At 37.8% G+C, this 25488-nt stretch overlaps 1 protein-coding gene across 3 annotated transcripts in view; it reads right to left on the bottom strand.

Annotated features, from left to right (window-relative positions):
* Positions 1-348: 348 nt before the first annotated feature.
* The window catches only part of LOC115215775 (uncharacterized protein C19orf44 homolog), a 51625-nt gene continuing 26485 nt past the window's right edge, over positions 349-25488 (bottom strand). For all 3 annotated transcript variants that reach the window (XM_029785074.2, XM_036505738.1, XM_036505739.1), the window contains exons 2-9: positions 24122-24230; positions 22234-22834; positions 19534-19658; positions 17272-17548; positions 13465-14014; positions 8509-8717; positions 5690-5853; positions 349-633 (exon numbers count right to left, since the gene is read on the bottom strand). In XM_029785074.2, the coding sequence (XP_029640934.2) occupies positions 553-633; positions 5690-5853; positions 8509-8717; positions 13465-14014; positions 17272-17548; positions 19534-19658; positions 22234-22834; positions 24122-24230 (2116 nt within the window). In that variant the 3' untranslated portion in view covers positions 349-552. The remainder of the gene's footprint in view (positions 634-5689; positions 5854-8508; positions 8718-13464; positions 14015-17271; positions 17549-19533; positions 19659-22233; positions 22835-24121; positions 24231-25488) is intronic.

Below are 25488 nucleotides of genomic sequence, written 5' to 3'. Positions count from 1 at the left end.
TCTTTGGAACAAGACCAACTTTCTTACAAAACCTCCCCTTTTTTTCAATTTTCAACTTTTAGAGGTTGAAGCTGAGCTTCAAACATATTGATCTCTCATGATTCTCAGAGAGATGGCAAAGGCCAAGGCTATGGTTCATTGTTCTTCTAAGCCATTACAAAAGTTATTAAACAGCTTCCCACTCACTTGCCAATATGAAGAATCCAAGTAATCTTTACCTCAATGAACTCAATCGTTTTTTTTTTTAATTAAAAAAAGAATGAAGAAAATTTTGAAAAATGACAAGGGGAATTTTTTTTTTTATTATTAAAAAAATAAACAAAAATGAATGAAATGAGATGAAAGGAATGTAATTTCTTAAATTTTTCTTTCCTTCTTTTCTTTTATTCTTTTTTCATTCATAACCATGTGGTGTCTTTGAAATAAAAATCCTGAGAACAACAATGATAACAGCAACAGTAACCACAAAGAGGACAGAGGTTGAGCCAAAGTGGACACTGGTGAGAGTGGACGGATAAACTGTGTACTGACCAATAACATGGATGTACTTAATTACTGAAGCCGTGCTTCTAATTCAACCAGTTTTAAGGCTTTCTTCAAAGTTAGCTTTGGTTTCCGATGTTTTCTGATGTACTGGAGAGAGAAGAAGAGAAAGAGAAGAAATATTATTTTAAAAAATCAAAATAACATAACGATAATGGTGATAACGATAACGATTAGTAGCTTCAAGAGTTTTAATGAGGAGGGACACGACTGACATAACAGTTATTTATTCAAACCAACAAGGGAACCCCTACACATTAAGTGAAACTGCAGGAGGCAGAAAAAGTAACACAGTTCCCTCAGAAACCTGGAAAGTTTTTCATAACAAGGGTCCACTTAATCAGATGAAAAAAGGGATAAAAATCCTTCACAAGTCATATCGACTCACAGGACTGGTTACCTGGTTTACATGGCACATAAGTGACCGAAATCACAATATTCTCCCCCAAATGGGATGCCAGTCCATCACAAGATCACTCATTTTTGTCAACTGGATGGACAGAAGCAACATAAAATGAAGTGTTTTGCTCAAGAACACAACACATCACCTGGTCCGGGAATCGAAACCACAATCTTTTGATCATGAGTCCAATATCCCAACCAATAAACTATGCACTTCCATTTAATCAGAGCTGGTGTGGAACTAAGTAACTACAAACTATTAACTCTCTTTTGTTAACATATTTCTATTGAAGTAGACTGACTTAGTTTCAATTAATTTAGAAAATAAAGAATTTAGTAAAATAATTTTGCCATTTTCAACTCTTTTGATACCATCCCACCTTAGACTGTGCCTGGTTCTGATACAAATTTCCTGTTTTAAAATGATTTACAATCTAACTTTCCATCAAAATTTTCATGTTAATTTATGTTCCAAACACCTTCAAAAGTTAATCAAAACAAAGGCAGTGTATGTCAGGAGAAACATGGTGGGGAAAGGATTAAGCTGGTGTTTGGAACATAAAAGAACATGAAATTTTGATGGAAAGTTTGAAGTGAGATCAGTTTTTAAAACAGTGAAATTTTGTCAAAGAACCAGGAATAGTTTCAGACAGGTTGATATCAAAGTGGTTAAGTTATATTATTAAACCTGAAATGATGAAGTCTCTTTTGGTGGAAGTTTAACTGAGAACATAAAGTAACACAAGCAAAACTAAATATCTGATCTGGCCTTCTGTCATTTCTGCTGCCTTGTTACTGGTGACTTTAGTACGATTTGAACACAAAACATCAAGTGCCACAACTAAATATTCCATTCTACTGTAGCAGCACAGGCAGCCAGTGCCATATTGGATGAGATCTCATGGTAGCTTATTGCCATCTCCAAGACTGGAGCGAGACCTCACCTGTATCTATTTGCCATGCGTGAGATCACAACGAGGCTCACGATGGAAACGATGTAGACGGAAAACTGATTCAGACCTGTCTCTTTTGGCGCCATTACACAGCAGCACTGGCTGAACACCAACACTGGCAGAGCTTTCTGCCTGTCTCCAGAGGCAATGCACCCACACAATCGGAGTTTAAGATGGTAGCTGAGAGCAGCACACTTCACCCTTTCCAGTAAATAAACCAGTTGTAAATAGCAGTTGTACTTGAAGTCTTTTCTCTTCGCCTGCCAAAGCCTGAACTACATGAAGAACAAGAAAGATGATGGAAGGAGACGTAAACCTTGCCTTCCATTATTAAACTACTATATGCACAAGACCCAAAATTTTGAGGAAGGGAGCTAGTCAATTACATTGACCCCCCCAGTGTTCAAATGGTACTTATTTTATTGACCCTGAAAGGATGAAAGGCAAAGTCAACCTCAGCAAAATTTGAACTCAAAATGTGAAGACAGACGAAATGCCACTAAGCACTTTGCCTGGCATGCTAAAGACTCTGCCAGCTTGCCACAATTAAATATTGGTTTCAAATTTCGGCACAAGGCCAGCAACGTTTTAAAGGAGGGGTAACTCAACTATATTGACCCCAGTGCTCAACTGGTACTTATTTTATCAACCCCAAAAGGACGAAAGGCAAAATCAACCTGGGCAGAATTTGAACTCAGAACGTAAAGACAGACAAAATGCTGCTTAGCATTTTACCTGCTGTGCTAACGAATCTGCCAGCTCACCACCTGGCCACAACTAAATACTGCAAAGCATCTTGGTGAGCATCTGCTGCCAGTTCTGCCTCAGAGATTATTAATATCTCAAACCAAATATTCCAAACCAAAGAACATAAAAGAAACTGTGTATAAGGGTGGTGGTGAATGATTAGGGGAGTCAGACAAATGTTCTGTGGGATTTGTTTTGGCTCTTGGCTTTCTGAGTTCAAATCCTGCTGAGGTCAAATTTGCCTTTCAGCCTCCCAATGAAGATAAGGTACCAGTCAAATACCAGGGTTGATTCCCCACTCTCACTTCCCCCCTCCCCCTCTCTCTCTCAAATCAGCTGCACAGCAACTGTGGGAAAGATGAGGTGAGGTGGGAAAGGAAGAGGGGGACCTCCAAGACAGTCACTTTCATTCCATCATCAAGGAAGAATATGGTATTTTGTCCAGGCTCTGGTGGAGTATAGCACATGATGATGATGACAATGATAAGTGATGATGATGAAGGCAATTGTTAAAACAATGACTAAGAAATGATGATGATGACGTTTCTGGTTATGATGATTAATGTTGATCATTATAATGATGACTGATGATGATGATCGATGATGGAGGATAATGATGATAATTGCTGATTTTTATGATGCCCACTGATGACTGATAATGAAGATGATTGATAGTGATTGCTGTCAGATGATGACTGATGATGCTGATTAACAGTGATGATTATGATAATTAGCGGTGATGATTAAGATGATTGATTATAACAAATGATGACTGATGATGGTGATGATTCATGGCTAATGTTGATTGATTATGATGATTAAAGATTATGGTTGATGATGACAATGAAGAAAATCTAGATATAATCACATCTTTAATTATTGCTACAAAAAAGCTCCCTTATTTCTCTAACTTTGTGATCCTTTCATCTGTCTGTTTTCACCTACCCATTGACTGGCTTCCATGCTAGTGACACGTAAAAAGCACTATCCTAACATGATCGATACCAGGCCCGCCTGACTGGCTCCTGTGCCAGTGACACATAAAAAGCACCCACTGCACTCTAGAAATGTTAGTTAGTTAGTTAGTTAATTTGGCTCAAAAGCAAATAGCAAGGCCATGTAGGGGGACATGGAGTTAAGTACAGGGTGGTGTTCATGTAAAGAGTTCAGGCCACTTGAGGTCCAGGGAGGCTTTGAACAAAGCGGTCGTCGGCATCTTCACCATCTCATCTGGCAGCTTGTTCCACGGATCCGCAACCCGACGGAGAAAGCTCCTCTCCTTCGATTGAGATGAAATCGTCGCAGGTAGAGCTTTTCGGAATGACCCCGCAGCCGACGCTCCGGAGCAGGAGTGAAGAACAGCTCTTTCGAGAGGTACACTTCCGCGCTTATGATGTTGTGGGCGAGAATGAGATCACCACGACGGCGGCGTTTTTCAAGAGAATAAAGGTCGAGCTTCCTCAGCCTTTCTTCGTAGGACAAATTTTTGAGACCGAAGGACATCCAGCTGTAGAAACATTGCCAGATCAGATTGGAGCCTGGTGCAGCCTCCTGGCTCTCAAGATCTTAGTCAAACCATCCAAGCTATGCCAGCATGGAAAACAGACGTTAAACGATGATGAGGATGATGATGATGATGATGATTCCTGACCTTTATAAGTTTAAACTAAATATTAACATTATTAACTTCACTCAACTGCAACTGACCTAATTTGTTATTTAAAGAGGATTTGAAAAATCTGTGGACACTGCACTCTCCTACAACCTCAGATTACAAACAACACTTAATTAGACACACACACACACAAACACACATACAGATATACAGATATGTGGACACATGCACACACACACATACACATAGATATATACATACAGATATGGACACAGATGCATACACAGAAACATGAAGGCACAAACACTTACACATACATCTGCACACATACACACACACACACAGATATACACATACAGACATGGAGATATGCACACACACACACACACACACACACACTGAAGTGCCTAAGAAGTCCCCTTCACAATCACATGGTTCTGTGTTCAATCTCACCAAGCATGATCGTCTTTGGCAAGTGTCTTTAACCTTGGCCACAGACTGACAAAAACTTTGTAAGTGGACAAGAAACAGTGTACTAGGTCATCGGATAGGCTGTACTTTGTTTTCAAAGCACGGAATTTCCCAATTTTACATCACCACCACCACCACCAACAACAACAACACCACCAATTTTCGTGGAATCCACTCTGTTACAGCTATTTGAGTCAAGTCATCATTATCATCATTTAATGTCCGATTTTCGTGCTGTCATGGGTTGGATGGTTTAACAGGAGCTAGCAAGCCAGAGAGCTCAATCAGACTCCAATTGTCTATTTTAGTTTGGTCTCTATGGCTGGATGCCCTTCCTAACACCAACCACCTTACAAAGTGTACTGGGTGCTTTTTATGTGGCACCAACACCAGTGCTTTTTACCCCTCCAGTCTCCACAGGACCTGGCAAAAGGTCATAGACAATACCCTTCTCCCTTTGACTAAGCCATCACCACCACCATCATCACAGCCCCGTACTTATCGTCATTAATGTTGCCCCCATCATTATCATCATCATTCAACATCCACTTATCCTGCTGATATGGTTTCAATGGTTAAACAGGATCCAAGTCTCAATCCTGGTGTAGGTTCTACAGCTGGAAACCCTTCTTAATGCCAATCACTATACAGAATGAACCGGATGCACTTCTTTGCATGGCACAGCACTAATAAAGACACTGTGCAGCTTTCAAAATAAATGAACCCCTTGATTGAGAGAGACTACAGTAGAGAGAGAGAGAAGTGGTTTTATGCTAGGAGATGTGGGGTAAAAGTATGAAAGGAGGGACCAGAACAGAACAAGTTTCTTGCTGTAGAGAAGCAACATGGTTACTCAAATTATACAGGCCATTAATAAAAAACAGAAAAACATGCATGCACACACCAGCAGACATACACATGCAATATTTCTTGAATAATTCCAAAGTTATTCTGTCACCTCTTTGGTGTCTTTCAGTGTAGTGTATACATAGGATGGTTGAATACTGTCTGTGAGAGTATGGTAAAGGTATTTCTGTGATTCGCAGAACTGCTGTGTAAATTCTACTTGCTGCCTCATCATATCCTGGACAACCTGTAAGTTGGGGTTGTAGACATTCTGGTCTGAAAACAAAGGCAATAAAAGAAAGAATTTACCCATTACCTGACCATAAAATTAACAAGAAATTGGGGTTTTTATTTATTTATGACTAAATTACCAACATTTACAGGATAAATCATGAAGTGCCAACACTTACCCTGCTTCCAAATAATGTAATATTTCCCATTGGCCAGACATGGAGAAATATTGCTAACTGTATGAGGCTGACAGTGGTTTACAACTATTGAGAGCTGTTACGACAAAAGGACACACACACACACACACACACACACACACATACACATCAGGAACAATTATTCAGGATTGAATATTTATATAGATATTAATATTGCTATTTCGTTTTGGGATTTGGTTTGCAAGATTCTTCATATGAGTTCGTGTGTTGAAACATATTCTGTTGTGTCTGGGGAGAGTCATTTTCTTTTTGTGCCTTATAATGTAACACACTCACCGGTAAAATTTCCACTTATTTCTTATTTTTATTTTCCTAAAATTTTCATTTTGTCTTGGACAGAGTCAAGACTATTGAAAAGGTTGCAAGATGCAATGAAAATTTTAGGAAAATAAAAATAAGAAAAAGTGGAAATTTTACCGGTGAGTTTGTTACATTATAAGGCACAAAAAGAAAATGACTCTCCCCAGATGCAACAGAATATTAATATTGCTATTATTATCAAAGACAATATAAATAGTTGATAATAACAGCAATATTAATATAGCTTTATGCTATATAAGTATGTGAGGGAATTTTTTCAATCCGTTTCACCTGAGTACTGTTGATTTTGTTATTATTTTCAGCGTCATTTTGATGATTTAAACGAAGGTTTTAGCTCTCATTTCTAGCAGGTAGACATATGATTGATATAATTTTAATTCTATAACTATATAATGCTATTTTAGACCAGCAACCACCTAAATTAATGTTGGTCTTATTATCAACTATCTATATACAAGTCTACTCCTACCCTGCTTCTTTTTATAGACAGTTACTTATATCCATCTGACTACCCTTAATATCTTATTTCCTCCCTGAAGTAAAAGGGATACATTTGATAATATTTATAACCATACCCAGCCATGAACTGTCAACACACTCTTGTCCTTTATTCAAAGTAGAAACAGGTGCAGGAGTGGCTGTGTGGTAAGTAGCTTGCTAACCAACCACATGGTTCCAGGTTCAGTTCTACTGCGTGGCATCTTGGGCAAGTGTCTTCTGCTATAGCCCCGGGTCGACCAATGCCTTGTGAGTGGATTTGGTAGACGGAAACTGAAAGAAGCCCGTCGTATACATATATATATATATATATATGTATGTATGTGTGTTTGTGTGTTTGTGTGTCTGTGTTTGTCCCCCTAGCATTGCTTGACAACCGATGCTGGTGTGTTTACGTCCCCATCACTTAGCGGTTCGGCAAAAGAAACCGATAGAATAAGTACTGGGCTTACAAAGAATAAGTCCTGGGGTCGATTTGCTCGACTAAAGGCGGTGCTTCAGCATGGCCGCAGTCAAATGACTGAAACAAGTAAAAGAGAGAGAAAGAGAGAGAGAGAGTCTTCTAGTCCCAGATTTAGTAGTTGATAAAGAGATAAATGAATTAGAAATGAATTACAACCCTATGACCCCCAGCTATGATCCATTCAATTCTTGGAAGTTGTAGTCTATTCTTAGCTACATCTTCTTACTCTGTTAAAATATTTAAGAAAAATTGTTCCATTTCTTTATTTGTGCAGCTTAAGATAGCACTGAATTTAAATTGATGTAATGACTGCATTGCTCAATTAAATGGATGCCCTTGAAACAGTCGTACTGCATTACTACTTGATATCCTGTTGCTTATTTTGATTTTATTCACCTTACTTTGAGCTGTGCGGATAATATGTATTATATATATATGTATGTATATAGATATGTATATGTATGTATATATATATATATATATATATATATATATATATATATATATATATATATATATATATATATATATATGTATATGTATGTATATATATATATATATATATATGTATATGTATGTATATATATATGTATATATATGTATGTATATATATATGTACGTAAGTATGTATGTATATATATATATATATTATATATATATTATATATATATATATAATATACTCATACAGTTAATTACAATTATATTCAACATATTCTCTCCTCAGATTCATACATTTATAGCAGTTATCGTTCAGTTTTTCTACGCCCTGTAAAAGAACTTAAAAGTTTGGGCCTCCAACCAGACCTTTTGCAATACCCCTAAACCCAGGAACTTTTTAGCACCCCTTCATATATATGAGTTAGTGGACAAATGAAAGAAAGAGGCACTCAACATATTTAGTAGGGGTTACATATATCATTATTTAAAATAATGTGTGTGTGTGTGTGTGTGTGTGTGTGTTTAAAGGGCTTGTCCCACAAGGTAGTTCATCAGCCACTTAGCACTGCCAGCAATGTTATAATACTAATGCCAATCCTGTCTCAAGTCAGTACTTTTTAATATGTAACATCTTTTACATTAGAATCTTCTCAGTTAATACATAATTTGAAATATGTTCCAAAGTAAAATCTCTGGAACTAAACAAAAGAAAATATCAGGAAACAATCAAAGAGTTAAAAGCAACAGAAGCATTTCTTACTTATGACAGAATGGAGCCCACAAGGATAATAGCCTGTCTTGGGAGGTGGAATTTTGGTTCTGCCACCCTCATGTAAAGGTCGACCCTTCCAGTCTTGGTTCTTGTAAAGACATTCTAAACAAGGCTTGAAATCTGATTCTTGGGTTTGTGTCGCAACACTGCTCCCCTTTTTATGTGTTTTGTGTCGTTTTTTCTTTGATACTTTCGACCTGTAATGGTTAACAAAATTACTAAATAACATTTGGAAATATTAACAAAAACACTAAAAAATTTTCAAATCTTTCTGAATCTATTTAGCCTCTCTCTCTCTCTCTCTCTCTCTCTCTCTCTCTCTCTCTCTCTCTCTCTCTTCTCTCTCTCTCTCCTTCTTTGACACATATGCACACACACACACACACACACATATCAGGGATGTCAGAATAACTTGAAGTGCAAGGAGCGGATTAAGCTATTTTTCAAGGTTTTGTCATTGGAAGCAAAGTGCATTTCCCCAGAAATATGACAAGAAAGGTGTTTAAGAGAATAACCAAATATAGTAAAAAAACAAGTTCATTGATGTCCCATGCTCCCTCAGGGACACAAGGGACAAAAGTTATGACACGCCAAAACATGTCAAAAAGCCTGGATGTGCTTTCATGGTTGACCATCAGCATATGACACCACCTATATTCAGAATGTGTGGCTGTTGTTTTGTTTACAAGTCAACAAACACAGAAAATAAGAATCACACAAACACCCAGCCACACACACACGACAGGCTTCTTCAGTTTCTGTCAACAAATTTCACTCTCAAGTTACTGGTCACCTTGCAGACATAGTATAGAACAGTCATGGATATCCTGCGGCCCACAGACTTTCTAAATGGCACACCTAACAAAAAATTACCTTGAATTTTAATCGTTAGCCATCCCAATCACAAAGTGAGGACAGAACCCTTAACCAAATGGTTGCGATACAAACTTCTCATTGTAAGTTATTGATATTCTTCTATAATTAGTCCCCAGGAATTACAACAATTTAGCAGTTCTTTACAATATCACAAACACTGGCATTATTGGTAGAGTACTAGACAAAATTCTGGCGGCATAATAAAAAGATGGCCATGAATTGCAGTTTGAGTTCTATTTACGTCTGTTTTTCCATGCTAGCATCACTTAAACAAATATAATGGACCTCACAGCCAGATACCTTTCCTGTCACCAACCCTCACCTGTTTCAAAGCAAAGTGGTATTTTCCCAAGGCTGGGCATATTTCCATGGACAATTGGAAACGAATGACATTGCTTTTATGACTGATATTCATATACAGCTATCGTACAGTGCCAAGATGAGGAGACACAAATATATACGCATGTACATGTGCATATACATACAAGCATACATACACATACATTATAAAAGAGAAGTGGTTCTCTGTCCGTCTCTACATGTATTAATGGGAGCAATCAAAATATACATCACAATGTATTTTTAGAAGATGGGGAAGAGAAAAAGTTGTTGTTGAGATAGAAATACAGTGAGTGTGAGAGAGAGAGTGTGTGATAGACAGATAAATAGATGAGGTAGCCTCACCCTTTCACACTGCCTCAACTTCTCATCATCTTTACATTATTTCATTTTTTCATCATTTTTCAATTTTGTCATTTTTCATTTTTAGCTTTTTGTTTCTCCCTCGCTAATTGCTAATTTCTCAATTGGTACTTTCTTCTACCTGTCCATTCTACCTGTCCATTCCTCCTATTCTTTCTGTTAGCTTAGCATCCCCTGTTTCTTTCGAACACTACACTCTACTCCCCCTTTCATCTTTCCAACTTCTCCTACTAACAGCGTTACCTAGTTGTCTCTCCGTACTAGATAGACAGACAGACAGACAGATAGACAGATAGATAGGTAGATAGATAGATAGTGCTGTCACCATAGTAACTAACAAGTTATGATTAAAAAGGTGGGAATTTTAAGTGCAAGTCTGTTGACACAACACAACAGAAAAAAAACTTACATTATAAACAATATAGTTATTTGTGTGTGTGTGTGTGTCTTTCAATATGGAGACAATGCAACACATACTTCAAAAAAAGACTAGTGATAGATTGTTGAGAGAGAAATTCAATTAGAGAAAGAGAGCGAGAGAGAGTGTGTGTATGTGTGTGAGTGAGAGAGAGAGAGTGTGTGTGTGAGAGAGTGTGTGTGTGTGAGAGAGAGAGTGTGTGTGTGAGAGAGAGGGAGAGGGAATGTGTGTGTGTGTGTGTGTGTGTGTGTGTGTGTGTGTGTGTGTGTGAAAGATAGAATTAAAATTTATTTCAAGAGAAAAAGGTTCTTGTTGAGAGAGAAATACCGAGGGAAGGAGGTAGGTAGGGAGGGAGTGAATCGATAAATGTGAATGTGTGTGTGTGTGTGATTATGTCAAATCTTTATATATAAAATTATTTCAACAGTAAAAAGTGGAAGATTACTCTACTTTTTAGTAAAGTACATACAAGAAATAGGTTGCTGTTGACAGTGACTTCGAAGTCACTGTCAACCTTTTCTATGTGAAAGTTATATGTGTACATGCACAACGGTCTTCTTTCAGTTTCTCTCAACCAAATCCACTCAGAAGGATTCCGTTAGCTTGGGGCTATAGTAGAAGACACTTGTCCAAATGTTCCATGCAGTGGGAATGAACCAGAGACCATCCAATTGGGAAGCGAAGTTTTTAATTACAGAGTCAGCTTTTGAGAGAGAGAGAGAGAGAGAGAGAGAGAGAGAGAGAGAGGGAGAGAGAGAGAGAGAATCTGTGTTTGTGTTCCACACACGTTAACCAGGTATAAATTCTTTACAGGTATAAATTTTTTATCTATGTAAGGGGAGTGAACTTCCCGCAAAGGGACGTCACTCGAGGAATTCAGCCATTGAATAGACCTCAGAAAAACGAGTAACGAAGTACTGGGTACATTTCAATTGACTAAAAGCCTTGGAAATATTACTCCAGCATGGTCATAGTCCAATGATTGAATCCAATAAAGGAATAACAATTCAGACAGTATGTGTGTGTGTGTTTAGCGGAGAGATCTTAGTTTCACCGTTCATTTATATCATTTAACGTCTGTTTCCTTGCAATTATAGCTCGGACAGACGATTTCGAGGGAGGTTTTTTAACCAACCCCCGCTAGTTTTTCAAGATAAGTATTTGATTTTTGGTCACTGATTTGGGATAATTCGAGAAAGCAGAGACAGAGAATGATTTTGTTAAAATTTCCTGTCGAAGCATAAACGATGACGACACTGCTTATTGGCGACGGCGAACAACGACGTTGCCTTCCTCGTCAGTAACTCAATCTATGTTACTAAATACACACACACATACATGTGACGGTTTTTTTTTTGGTTTTTTTTTCAATTTTCGTCTACCAAATTCCTTCACAAAATATTGGTCAGCCCCAGTGCTATATAAGAAGGTCACTGAGTGAGTCTTGCAAACTGCGTGGGGGCTTCACTTGTGCTGAAGCCATGTAAAAATCACCTACCACACTTTGTAAAGTGGCTGGCATAAGGAAGGGCATCCAACCATAGAAACTACGATAAAGCAGACATTGGAGCATGATCCACTTCTCGGACCTGTGAGATAATGTCCAATCCATGTGAGCATGAAAGATTGACATTAAAATATGGCGATGAGGGAGACTTGCCCAAGATGCCACAAGTAGGACTGAACCCAAATCTATGTGGTTAAGAAGCTAATGTCTTAACCACACAGCTATGTCTGCACCTGTCTATTTAAATACAGCCTGTGGTTTGGAGTTGAGTATAAGTGTTCATTCATGTAAGGGAATTAGGAAGAGCTTGCAAGTGCAAGCGCAGTCAGTTGAAAACTCCACATACTGAATGCCAGGTTTCAGGGATCATCAGAAGAGAATGCACACCATTTACGGAACACCACCCTCACCACTTCCACTATCAGTGATGTGAGGCCCTATCTACTATTTCAATTGACTAGTATCCATCCTCAAGTCAATCTCAGGATCATCACCTCTCCAGCCATGCTTCATCATTCCTTTTCAGCCATGGCCAATGGCTGGCCCTCTTAACTGTTGCCTGGACCCCCTTCAAGACGATGTTCGCTTGCCAATGCTGGATAGTAACTGGTAGCTGCCACGGTCTCAGTTTGATCCTAATAAAACCCTTACATCCAACTTCTACAGAATATCACTCTCCTGTGAGAATCAGTGAGTGTTCTTGTCTCACCTTGCAAAACTTATTTTGGAAGAACAAGAAATGTCCAATAGCAATAACAACTTAACAACAATAACAATAATAAGAGACGAATTGACAGAGTCAGTAGAGCATCAGACACACTGCTTTGTGCTATTTTTGCCAACACTCTGCCTTCTGTGTTTGGATCCCAGTGAAGCCAGCTTTGTCTTTCCCCTTCAGGGGTGGTGAATAGGCAGAATTATAAGAATGTCAGACAAGATGCCTTGTAGCATTTGTGCCAGTTCTTTGCATTCTGAGTTCAATTCTAGTGTTGCCTCCCTGAGTAGTAGACTTAACTTGGATGGTCACCTGCCCAAATATTCAGTCTGCTATATGTTCAAATAGGCCAGATTTAACCTTTCACACCTACCCTACAATGTCATTCTAAGAATAAGCAAGAATGGCATTGAAATCTTGAAGTTACAAGATAATATATGATTAATTCAAAACAATATCAATAAAAAAAGAACTACATTTGACAGAGTCATCTGAATGCTAAAGGGTTGATACTATCACCTAGCTGAGTGTCTTTGATAGAATCCACTTTATTGCAAGCATTCAGGACAGGGTCCTTGTTTGAAGACCTCCCTTCTTCTCTCCCTCCCACTAGCCACAGAGACCCTGTAAGGGATCTTAGGCATTGCCTTCTCTTTTAACAAAAAGTAAAAATAGCAACAACAACAGCAATATTGACCAAAGAGATAAAAATCTGAAAGCTCTTACTCTGTTACAAAAATAGTGGAGGTATTGGTCACCTTGTCGACTGTTTTAGAAGCAGAAAGAGTATGGAAGTCCTCAGTGTACTCTGCAGATTCAGATTTAGAATTACTCAGAGTAGTAAAGTCTTCAGAATAGGTTTCCAACACTGCCACAGAAGGTGTTCGCTTCCTGCCTAATGGTACATCAGACACAATAGAATCTTCAGGCACTGATTCTGCAATGGACTCCTCTAGATGTGATGCAGTCTTGACAATAGATGCACCTTCAAAACTTACAGTCTGATGATTACTTAAAGCTGAATGGTTCCTTGGTATGAGTTCTTCAATGCTATGAACTCCAAATGAGGAGAAAATATTGGCTGCATTTCCTCTCTCAGGAATATCTTCACTGACTGATACATCTGATACTTTCTTGCTTGTTAACAGGTTTTTCTTTGGTTTCTTCGATGTCTGCTGTACATCCTGTTCCTCTGTTTCAGTTTCACTTTCTTCTTTCTCTGAGGAAATGGCTGCAGCACTGGCAAGTTCCAAATCATCAATGTTGAAGATGTTCACTGAAAATATATAGAAATAACAGGGAATTAAGGAAACGTGGTGATCAAATTTATATGAGTGTATATGTGTGTGCGTGTGTATGTACATGCGCATCTGTGTATGTATGTATGCTTGTATGTATGTATGAATGTATGTGTGTGTCTGTCTGTATGTATATGTGTGTGTGTCTGTATGCATGTGTTTGTATGTATGTACATTCTCTGTGTGTGTGTGTGTGTGTCTACATGCATGGACAGATGAGTGGACAGACAGACAGACAAATGGATGAATGGGCTGATGGAATGACAGGTGGATCCAAACGACTGGCAGCAAGTGACAGAGAATGTCCAACAACAGGAGAGTGCATTCATTGACAGGAAATGGCAGAATAAAGAAACTGGGTGAAAAAAGAAGGAAAAGGAAATAAAAAGACAAAAAAGGGAAACTGTAGAAGTGTAAGGTAAAGGGACGATCTGAGTGAGAGGAAAGATAAAGGTTAAAACAGGAATTACTGTAACCGGAGTGGGAGGAGTAGTAGGCAGAAGTCCATTACTGCCATGGTTCCAAGATTGAATATGAAATATTGATTGTCAAACCTCCCTGGCTGTGTGAAACCATGGTGTTGAGAAATATTGGCAGAAAGGCAATGGAGTGACTTGTGTTGAAATAATTGATGGTGGCAGGCTGATCCGACATTGGATTGGGACACAATGAAGATGTTATGTGAAAGTGATTGGTAAAATGACAGCCTATTTTGGTGTCAGAGTTAAGGGCCACCATAAAATTTGCAAAATTCTAGCTGAAAGTGGAATGTGTGAACAAGACATGATCTGCTAACCTTTCTAGGAAGACAGTGACTTCAAATAGAAACTGGCCCACAACCCATGCCAGCATGGTAAAGTGGACACAAACTGGCAATGATGATGAGGCTGGTGACAGCAACAATGACGATGCTGTCGATGATTGCCGTGGTGGTGGTCATTTACACAGCCTCCTCCCTTATAAATGTTTGTCACTCAATATCTGTGTCTTGACAAATATGAGCTAAGATTTTCAAGTAAAGAAAAATGACAGCTAATACACACTTTTCTCATACAATTTTCAAGTGGAACTTAAAATATGCCAGGCTTTTCTCAAGTTCGATATGTAGCAATTATTATCGCTGTTATCTAAGTTCCAATGATGGAGCTTTAATTTCCTTGTGAGAAATTGACCCCACCCACCTAAGAAGAATACTAATAAATTAAAAACAGAAAAATTCAACGTATATATACATACAGAAACACATCTATATAAATATATTCATACCTAAATAAATACACACACACACACACACAATTTTTATTGAGGGATTTGGCGGTTAAAATCCAAATTTAACAACAGAAAAAAACTTTATAAAGTACCAAACCTAGTTATCTCCCCTGTTCTGAGCAAAATTAATACATTAAAAAAATTAGCTAAGGGAAATAACTCAATTTGCCGTATGACGAATATTTATCGCTCGAGTAAGTTATGATGTACCGAATGACCTAAGCAAAAAATTAATTGAATTAAAATTTAATTCTTGAAGAAAAATAAAAAAACTAGTTGCAAATATTAACTCTCAAAGAAAAGGGAGCCATTTCTGGAAATTAATTATGTTCACAGAAAATTAAATTTTCATACTGAGGGGGGGGGGGGATTTGATCCTTGTTAGCAGGTAAGGGAAACAGCTACATACTTGTTCATGCCTTATTAGATCTCAACAGCAAAGCACAATGCTCACAGAACAGCTTAATCAATTGGTATAGATATTTGGAAGCAGATAAAGTGGTATAATCACTTTTGACAAGTAGTGATTTCCATTCTCATGATTACAAAAAATTCAGCTAAGGAAGATAACTCAAGTTGACCAATGGCATGAATGTAGATTTAATCTCCGTAGATAGTGACGCTTTGAATGGTTTTCTACTTTTTCCAGCCAAAAGCAAATTTTAGCTGATTGGGGATTTTTTGCAAATGTCATATCAAATAGTACAGTCATAGATAGATGCCTGTGATCATAAGTTGCCTGAATCAGGGCCAACTTGGTGCCCAAACAACACCAACACAAAATACACACACACCACATTAATTGTAGCAAAATTACTTTGCTATGCCCCAAATCTGTATCAAAACGCCAAAAGTTTATAATTAATTACTCATGAAGAATTAAAACAAAAAGTTATAGGCAGAACTTTATAGTGCAAATTATTAAGTCATGGGATGGGAATAGCACATATTTCAAGCAAGTTTATTAGAGATGACTAAAAGAGCCTCCTTCAGCAAAGGATTAAATTTGAAATCCCAAATAATGGGTGTGAAAATAATTTGTTTCAGACATGTCTACCTACATATGCATGCATGCTTGCATGGCTGTGTGGTTGAGAGGTTCAGTTTTCAAGCTCATGGTTTTCAGTTCAGTCTCACTGCATAGCACTGGCACCTTGGGTGTCTTTTACTAAAGCCCAAAACCAACCAAAGACTTTTGAATAGATCTGATAGACAGAAACTGAAAGAAGCCCTTTGTGTGTTTGTGTGTGTGTGTGTGTGTGCACATTTGCATGAGTGAGTTTCATATTTCCTTGCATCCACTGATTTGTAAACAATGGCTCCACTAACAATCCCATTTACTTACAGTCCAACAGGAAAACATGTCGAAGCCCCTTGATATGTCTCAACATGTTGTGTGATCCTTGTAAAACCCTTGTAAAAATCCTTGTAAACAAAAGGCTCATTTAAATGGATTTAAAAATCCATTACAAGGATTAAAAAATCCTTGTAAACAAAAGGCTCGTTTAAATGGTGTGGTTTGTTTCTAGTTCTCCACATAAACAGTCTGATCTGGTTGTTATTTTATAGATGGGTAAATTATCACCACATTTGGGAGGAGTGAGTTTGAAGGCAAGAAAAGCATCCACTCACATAACTCTGCCTGGACATACACTTGTCTGACACAGGCAAGCATGGAAAAGCAGATGTTAAGATGACAATGATGTTGACAACACACACACACACACACACACACACACCACACACACACACACACACACTCACACGCACACCCAGGTACTTCATCAGTTACGGCAATGAGTGTTCCAGTTAATCTGATCAACAGAACAGCCTGCTGAAATTAATGTGCAAGTGGCAGAGTACTCCACAGACATAGTACTGAATACCCAACCACTAAGACACATGCCTTCAGATCACATACACATGTACACATATTGCCATAGAATAACATAAAAATTTTACTAACTTCTTGAAAGATCTTCGCTCAAGTCCACCTCGTCCTCCTGTTTATTGCTTTCTGAGAGAACTTCTTCTATATCAGCTTCATCTTCTTCTTCTGGTATTGTCTCTGCAGTTAAAGACTCTGCAACCGTCTTATCTTCAATGGAAGACTTGACACCTGGTGAGGGTGTACGTGAGGTGGAAATCTTACGAGATGGTGAAGGACTCCGCACACGTAAAAGGGAGAAGTGTGGCTTGTGTGGCAAAGATTTATTTGTGGATGGAAAATCTTTATTCTGCTTCTAGTGGAGAAAAGAAAATTTAAGTATTACTTATTATTGTTATTATTATTATTATTTATTATTATTATTATTATTATTATTATTATTACTATTATTATTACTTCATACACATACAACAGATGAACTGTTGGAAAAGAAAAGTTCCTTGTATAGGGCTGTAATAAGTAACCTTAGATGCCAAGAACCTTCCTAACTATCCTAACTGTCCCTAATAATATTGTTTTCTGGAGCTGCACTAAACTAGGTTCTATGCCTATTTCCTCTATCCATCTGTTCAAATCTTTAAGGATAGGTCCTAATGCACCTATAACTACAAGGATACATTTCACATACACTTCCCATAGCCTTTGTAACTCAATGGCTAGGTCCTGGTACTTTACTGGTAATCGTTGTCATTATTATTATTTTTATTAATATTATTCAGGTGTCAAGCTGGCGGAGTGGTTAGCATGCCAGACAAAATGTTCAGCAGCATTTCTTCTAGCTTTATGTTCTGAGTTCAAATTCTGCTAAGGTCAGCTTTGCCTTTCATTTTTTTGTGGTTGATGAAATAAATAGCAATCAAGCAATGGGGTTGATGTAATCAATTTACCTTCCCCAAAAATTGCTGGCCTTGTGCCAAAATTTTAGAACAATATTATTATTATTATTATTATTATTGTTATTAATGATGGATTCTCTGTCAAAGATAACGTATGAGTTTTTCAGCTTCTTTGCCCAATGAACTGCACAAATGATTTTGTTTTGTTTATAGTGATCAAATGTTCATACCTACACATTAGCTCACTCTCTCCATCAAATCGACATTGCCTGAACAGGTGCACGGCATACCACGCATCAGGAGTCAAAATGACCACAAAGTAACACACGATGAAATGTTTTGCTCAAGAACACAACACACTGCCCAGTCTAGGAATTGAAACCACAGTCTCATGATTATGAGTGCAACACCCTAACTACTAGGCCATGCATCCTCATTAATGATGATGATGATGATGATGGTGGTGGTGGTAGTGGTGATGGTGGTGGCAGTGGTGGTTGCTGCTGCTGCTATTATTATTAATATTATTATCATTATTATTATTATTATTATTATTATTGGGAGCTCTGTGGAAATCACAGCCTACAAAGAGCAAAGCCATGGTGTGAGCAAAGCTTAGGAGTCACTATGAATGAAAATTTCAAAATTCTGAGGGACACAATGACTCAGTGCGATCACCTGACCAGGCATCGGAAACGAGACATTGTTGTGGTGAATAAAAATGAAAGAACATGCATGATCATCGACATAGCATGCCCCGGAGAAAAAACAAAAAAAACTGAACAACTACATCGTTTAACGTCCGTTCTCCATGCTAGCATGGGTTGGACGGTTCGACCGGGGTTCTGGGAAGCCAGAAGGCTGCACCAGGCTCCAGTCTTATCTGGCAATGTTTCTACAGCTGGATGCCCTTCCTAACGCCAACCACTCCGTGAGTGTAGTGGGTGCTTTTTACGTGCCACCTGCACAGGTGCCAGGCGAGGCTGGCAACGGCCACGGTCAGATTGGTGTATTTTATGTGCCACCGGCACGGAAGCCAGTCGAGGCGGTGCTGGCATCGGCCACGAGTCGGGGAAATACGAAGGTTGAGGTCAATGAGGAGAGTAGACATGATACCGATGGTAAGTGGCACACTTGGAAGTGTCAGCCCTCAGCTACCAGCATGGCTCAAAAAGATTAGTACAAGTTGGAACTGCAAGAATTCTTTGCAAGGTTCTTGAAGCATGACCAGTGAACAAGTGTTACCTTAGTCTACTCGCTGTGGACAGCTGACATTCTCCATCATACTCGACAAAATAAGTTGAGAGTTTTCATCAAATAATAATAGTAGTAGTAGTAGTAGTAGTAGTAGTAGTAGTAATCTTTATAAGGCAAAGAGAAACTAGAAATATACTCTGTAAGTCAGAGAGGAGAGATTTAAGATTTATCTCACTGATTAACTTACAAGTTCCTTTGGGATATCTTCATGAGTCGCTTCACTTGGAGATTCAAGTTTACCAATAAACTCTGCCAGACTTTCATCACCTGATGTCACACCAGAGTAACTATGCGAGACTTCTTTGACACTTTCTGGAATACAACATGGCAACATGAAGAAATGGTGGAAATCTAGTGTTTGCCATACAAGACAAGGCCAGAAATCATTAGAATTAGTCATGATCTCATATATATATATATATATATTTATATATATTACGGAGATGTACTTGCATAGCAAGTGATTTGATCTGAGATCGTGTGCTGAAATAAAAACAATTGCAGTGTGGAAGGTATTTGTAAGCCATTTAAGAAACACACAAAAGCCGTTCGATTCACTTCAACATTTAAGTTTAATTTGTCAAAATATTTTTGTCAGTGAACAGGTCGCGGTCTTATAGCGACGAAAATATTTTGACAAATTAAACTTAAATGTTGAAGTGAATCGAACGGCTTTTGTGTGTTTCTTAAATGGCTTATAAACACCTTCCACGCTGCAATTGTATTTATATATATATATATATACATATATATATATATAAATATACATACATACGTATGTATATATATATATATATATATATATATGTATGTATGTATATTTATATACATATATACTTGAAGGAAGATTATTCTCTCGCTTGGAATGAACAATGAAACAAGAGTTTGTGCAGCTTATTGTAGACAGTGCTGAGGTGCACTGAAACTCATCAGAAAAGGTTAAAAAGGGGGACAGAAATCAGATATATAAGTCAAGTAAAGAAAGACAGCAGTGAAAGTTAAAAGTACATACATGATGCACAGAATAAAAGAAAAAGCGAGAGAAAAGCAGACAGCAAAAAAGACATAAAGAGCAAAGGGTGTATAGGCAGGTTGGTGAATTTAGGGATGCATGGAATTTTTGAAGGATGAAGTGTCCTGATAGCTCGTAGCTGATGTGAGTAGTTTTATTCCATACTTTGACAATTCCAAACACGAAAAAAATCTCTCAACAGTTTCTATTTTTTGATTTTATGAACATGTCCATTGGTGGTATTGAATTGAAAAAGGTGGCCAAACTTGTTAGAAAGATGCTGGACAATCTCGTGGTCTTCTACTAAGTCAGTTGCTAGACATCAAAGTTTTAAGTGTTGGTCCCCAGGGAGGCAATATGTTCAAGGTACGGTAAGTGACTAACAGTGGATATTTGGTTGTGTGTCTCCGGGCAGCTTCCAGCAGATTGATAGGGGTTCCCCTGACTGGAGATACAATCTCTAAGTGTGGATGTACTATAGCCATATTGAGCTTTACATGGGTAATTTTGGGGCAGCTGACAAAGGTTTTACTGAATGATGCTAAGACAGTTTTGCCTGATTTGGTAATTTTTAGAAATATGGTCCATGTTATGCAGATTATTGTTTATAATGCTTATATCACATTCACCAGCAAACTTTTTAAGATAAGTGTTGTGAAGAGAGTAAGTAAATTTCAGGTTTTTCCTCCCAAAATGATGCCCTGGTTGACAGTTGTCTTGAGTTATCAGTCAGTAGTTCATTATTGCCTTGTGTGTAGGTCAGATTGCAGGAAAGATTTATAGTGTATAGGATCTGGTCTCTTTACCTCAAGGCACAGCTTAATGTTGTCTTCCTGTGTTTAGCACAGTAACATGCTTCATATTGGCACCTGATTCATTTATGCATGAAATAAATAGCAAATAATCCCTGCAGGACACCAGGTATTATCACATAAAGTGCAGAATGTTGTCCTAACTGTGACTAATTCTTTTCTGCTGAGAATGAAGGACTCTAACCAGTTATAAAGATTACCTTTCATGCCCACCGCAGAGAGCTTTGCTATGAGTCATTTGAATGGCACAGAATTAAAAACTTTGGTGAAATCAAGATAGAAAACATCCACCCATGAGCCACCATCTGTGATTCAGGTGACATCTTTCCTTTCTTTCCAACTATAAGAGACAGATTTCTAATGATGACTGCATCATTGGAGTTGCCTAAAGATTCCCCTGTAGTGGCACTGATAATAGTTTCAGAAGAAATGATAAACAAACAAAACATATATCATCATCGTTTTAACATCTACTTTTCCCTGCTTGCATGGGGGAAACGGAATTCTTTGAGGCAGATTTTCAACAGCTGGATGCTCTTCCTGTCACCAACCTTTATCTATTTCCAAATAAGGTAATATTTCCTCTATCAAACAACAAACAGTCAGACGAAGTTACAAGCGATTTTGTTCACAAAGATTGTGCAACATATTAAAACATGTCCAGAAGCCCAGGTGTGTTTTTGCAGTTGACTGCAAGCGTATGACACTGCCTGAATGTGATAGGGAGATTGTTGTTTTGCTTACAAGTTAGCAAATATGTGTAAGACAAGAGTACAAAATAGCTCACACACACATATTGCATGCATACTCACACACACACACACAACAGGCTTCTTTCAGTTTCTGTCTACCAATTTCACTCACAAAGTATTAGTTGATCATCAGCTATAGTACAGATCATTAACCAAAACCATCCATACAATGAACTGAACCACTCACAACATAGATCCAAAGCAAACTTCTTAACCACAAAGCCATCCATGCCAGCAATTAGAAATATAAGGAAAATAAATCCAACAAAACACTTGATATTAATCATTCAAAGTGAATCAATTCAACTAACCTGTTTTTAATTCAGATTTTTTCTCCGATTCTTTGTCTGTGACAGCTGACAGAACACCACTGTGTGATTCTTTAGATAACTGTGGCTTAAGAAAACGTCGACCACTTTTACCAATATTGTCATCTGATGTAGATTTGTCAAGATCATGACTGTAGTTCTTTCTGTCATTCTGTAATTTCCCAGAGCTGCTTTCATTATCATTTTTATGTGACTTCACTCCAGATGATCTACCGACATCAGAAGATTTTTTTCCAAACTTGGCAAACAGTTTAGAAGCTCTCTCCAATGCACTTGAAGTCTGTGCTGAGCTTTTCGCTTTTTGAAATGAAGGTGTGAGGTTACCAATTTCTGAATCAAAAGATTTCGAATTCAACAGCTCATCAGTTTGACTCCGTTTCATAATGGACAGATTAGGTGATGGTTTTATAAATGAATTGTTTCGAAAATTTAAGTCCTTTTTAAAAAATTTCTCCTGAACATCCTGCTTACTTGAGTCAGAGATATCAATGCTTGTGTCTTCACTGGAGAAAGAAATATCACTGATGTCTTTGAATGTTACAGAACCACCTTTGGTTTGTTTCTTCAGGGAATTTAAATAGTTCTAAAACGTAAGAACAAAAATATAATGAATCAAAGAATTGCAATTGTTTACTATAATAAAAATATAAACGACATACATTGTCACAAAGTTTAAGATGTACAACAACATCATCATCATCATCATCATTTAATGCTCATTTTCCATGCTGGCATGGACTGGACAGTTTGAGACAGGAACTGACCAGCTGAAGGGCTATTCAAGTTCCATGTCTGTTTTGACATGGTTCCTATGGCTGGATGCCCTTCCTAATGCCAACCACTTTACAGAGTGTACTGGGTGCTTTTATGCAGTACCAGCATGGGTACTTTTTACGTGGCACCAGCACTTACAAGCCTGCAAGATTAGGGATGCTCAGCAGGAGAGCATTGCAAAAGAGGAGCCTGCATGCAAGGGCAACCATGCTTTTACTTAGCTTGACATGTCTTTTCAAGCACAACAAACCACCAGAAGTCTCAGTCCCCTGTCATCCCCTCTGTGAGTCCCAACGTTTGTACATCATTTCTCACCTCTTCATCCCAGATCTTCCTGGGTCTATCCCCTTCCATATGTTCCGTCTATAATTAGAGATTGACACTTCTTGATGCAACTGCCTTCATTCATACACATTACATAGCCATATCAATGCAGTCTTCTCTCTTGCACACTACTTCTGATGTCATGTATAACCTTAAAATGCAAGAAGACTAATAGTTCAACTAGTGACTTCTCAGATGATGTAAAACTTTCCACCATTAAATACTAAGAAGATATTTTAACTACTTTTTTTGTTTTTTATGTATGCATGGTAGTCTCATTTTCATAAAATGTGCTCAGCAGTCCATGCTATGTGAGTGCAAGCCCCAGCACTTTATGGATTAATCTGGTATTTGGAATGTAAATTAATGTTTTAATTTAGATCACTTTAAAACATGGTGTTTGTAACATAAAACTAGGGGTGGTCTCAGGTGTGTTAGTATCTAAATGGTTAAATCCCACCCTACCATCACTGGATGATATAGTCAAGGATTTACTGTTATTAAATAAAAACTGATGGATGGTCATGGCTGGGATGCCTTTGCCCATAAGGTCTGCTTAATCCTTTTGTTAACATATTTCTGTTGAAATACCTTACCTTTCTTTCAATTAATTTTTAAAATAATGAAGAATTTAGTAAAATAACTTTGTCAGTGTTTGAAGCATAAATTAACAGGAAATTTCAATGAAATGTTTAAATTTAAAACACTTTAAAGCAAGAACCAGAGGACAGTCACGGGTGGAATGGTATCGAATAGGTTAAAGCTTAAATACCTGCAGATCATCATTGCTCTTGGTAGACTTTCTGTTCTGATTGAGTTGTTGTGAAACTCTACTGAGTAAAGCATCAGTAGAACCGATATTGTGGAGCATGGTGAGGGATCTGGAAATATAGCAACGGGACATTTTTAATGTAATGCTGCACAAACATGCATGCCTATAATATATGTAACAAATATATAGTAAAACTGTATCATGATGTACACACACACACACAAATGTGTGTGAGCATGTGGGTTTTATATAAAATTATACAAAAAGACCTTCAAACATTACTGGCAAAGTATTCAATACATGTAGAATATAAAATTTGTTGATTTTTTCTTTGTAAAAATAAATTATATATATATATATACAAGTAAAACGCTCCCCCGTCTAATGGACGGTGCTGAGTTGTCAAACATTTAAACCAAATTTTCTCAAAACAACTTGTCCGACCGACCCATAGGCCTCCCCTTTGAGAAACACTGATTTAACCTAAATTTGAGACACCGTGCATTTTTCTCGTGTACATGTAATATCAATCGCAACAGCTGATGTACTTGCGTGTACAAATGCACATTCCCACGGCTTTATCAATCGCATTCTCACCTGGAATCAGTTTTTATAATTTTTTCAAGACTTATACACGCCCTGATATTGTCAGTATCTACATATCAAATTTGAGCGCAATCGGATGGAGAATGCCCAAGATCCTAGAAGACACACACACAGACAGAATGGATTTTATATAATAGATATACTAGCAGAGATACCCGGCCTTGCTCAGGATTAAAATGGCATAGATTTTTATTGTTTTACTTGTTTCAGTCATGTGACTGCAGCCATGCTGGAGCACTGCCGTTGGTTGAACAGCAGGGCCATCTACATAAAGGGATTTGTTGTTTGTCTGCCTTCCTACTCATTAGGACTTTGGTTTTAGCTAGGTTGACTCTAAGGCCCTTCGATTCTAATCCTTGTTTCCACGAAAAATGTGTACGTTCCATAAGACACTACTGCATGTTTTTTCTTAACATTCATGGTGTATGTAGGATTACATTATCCAATATATCCTTCCGTAATATAAGAAGGTAATGTGTGGTTTGAGAGAAATTTAACTGCTGTTTCTATCTGGTTGGATGTTACATAGAATCTTCCTTGTTTGCTCCTTGTTTAGGAAGTGAACACATAAGTTAATTTGGTTAGTGAATTTATACTTTTGCCTCTAAGCTGAGATTAACGGAAATTGCAGTGTGTATGGATTACAACCTGAATAATGAGGTTAATACTATGATAAGGCAATGGTACATTAATACAATACAGTGATCCATCAAATGTAAAGGAGTGGAGTATATATTAGAACAGAAATGACACAGTCATGC

Source organism: Octopus sinensis, linkage group LG9, assembly GCF_006345805.1.
Source record: "Octopus sinensis linkage group LG9, ASM634580v1, whole genome shotgun sequence".
NCBI lineage: Eukaryota > Metazoa > Mollusca > Cephalopoda > Octopoda > Octopodidae > Octopus > Octopus sinensis.
This window is presented reverse-complemented; position numbering and strand designations above follow the sequence as displayed.